The following is a 1,488-nucleotide window of genomic DNA, read 5'->3' as shown; positions in this document are numbered from 1 at the left end:
TTTGTTTGTATAGGTTCACTTAGTATTTTTTGAAGCCCTCATTTATACTCTTAAGTACCGCAAATACATCCTTTCCATTTTACAGATAAGGAAAGCAAAACAAAGCACAAAATCTGGTCCTGAACTAACTAGGTCAAGTGCCCCATACTCCACACTTAGGTGGCGGTTACTCCGCCACCTTGCGTGGGGCTTCGACCACCCAGCTTGGGGTTTCCGCAACTGTACCTGTGCGGGAGCAGAAAGTCTCATCTTTCTTCCTTGGAGCGGTTAATGGGCTCAAACCGCTGATCTCGCAGCTCTCAGTCCAATGCTTACCCTAGAGTTACCGCACTCACGGCTTGACAGGGATAATTTTCCAGGGGGCGCTATCCAATTCTAACTCCCAGCGTTTAGGAAGAAGAGTCTGCACTGGCTGGAACCCGCGCAGCGTGCTCCGCGTAGTGCAGGGTCACGTGCCGGCGCAGGGGCGGAGCGCGCGCGCGGACGCTTGCGCGCTTGTGCGCCGAGTGCAGACGGAGCTAAACGTACCTTGGCGGACCCGGTGCTAGGTCCCCTCGCGTTTCCTCACGGCTCCGTACCAGCCGGGGCTCGGGCTAGGGCCCGGGCCCCGGGGGCATGGCCCTCCGGAGTGCTCAAGGCGACGGTCCCGCATCCAGCCACTGGGCCGGCGGCGCGAAGGCAGGTACGGAATCCGGCTGGGGCGCCGGGGAGCGGCCTGCCCGCACGCCCTGAAGGACTAGGGCGGCCGGCGGGGTCCGGGACAGTGTCCGAGGAAGGGCCAGAGGCCGAGAGGGTGTGGGAAGAGGCAGGGGGTCAGAGTTAAAGGCTGAAGGGTGCGGCCATGTCAGAGGGTAAGAGGCCCTGGAATTGGGAGATCAGGCAGAGGCTGAGGAGGCCAGAAGAGTCGTAGTGACAGATCTCGTCCCCAGTGGGAAGGGCGGGGTGGGGACCCTGCGACCCCGTCTCGATACATTTGGGGAGAAGCGGGATGGGGCTCTCAAGAGCTGAAACGGCCTCACCCTTTGGCCTGGAACTGTCCGGCCACGTCCGCAGACACCTGATGCGCTCTTGGTCGCTGTGAAGAACCAAATTTAATTCCTCTATCAGCTTCATGGTTGAAATATAATTCATAAAAACTGAGATATAATTCACGTACTATAAAATTCACGCTGTACCATTTAAAATGTTCAATTCAGTGATTGTTAGTGCGTTCACAATCGTCACTAATTACATTGTAGAACAGTTTCCTCACCCAAAAATGAAACTCAGAACCCATTAACAGCAGCCCCCAGCCCTTGGCCACCACTCTTTATGTTTCTGTGTGCCACCCATTGGAATGTTTACTTAATTCTGTATATAAAAAAAAATTTCTTTTTTTTTTAAAAACTTTGTTTCATCCTAAGCAATAATTTTTGTGAAATCATGGTTTTGTAATGCACTATAATTTTTAATGTCGTGGTGGTGGAGGTGGTTATGTGCCGTGGAGTC

General features: G+C 53.5%; 1 protein-coding gene across 1 annotated transcript in view; it reads left to right on the top strand.

Annotated features, from left to right (window-relative positions):
• Window positions 1-532: 532 nt before the first annotated feature.
• TBC1D20 (TBC1 domain family, member 20) overlaps window positions 533-1,488 on the top strand; it is a 50,018-nt gene continuing 49,062 nt past the window's right edge. Inside the window, exon 1 of the mRNA XM_006860722.1 lies at window positions 533-682. Within this exon, the coding sequence (XP_006860784.1) occupies window positions 616-682 (67 nt within the window). The 5' untranslated portion in view covers window positions 533-615. The remainder of the gene's footprint in view (window positions 683-1,488) is intronic.

Source organism: Chrysochloris asiatica, unplaced genomic scaffold (assembly GCF_000296735.1).
Source record: "Chrysochloris asiatica unplaced genomic scaffold, ChrAsi1.0 scaffold00039, whole genome shotgun sequence".
Lineage (NCBI taxonomy): Eukaryota > Metazoa > Chordata > Mammalia > Afrosoricida > Chrysochloridae > Chrysochloris > Chrysochloris asiatica.
Note: the sequence above shows the minus strand (reverse complement) of the source record. Positions and strands in the feature narration are given on the sequence as shown.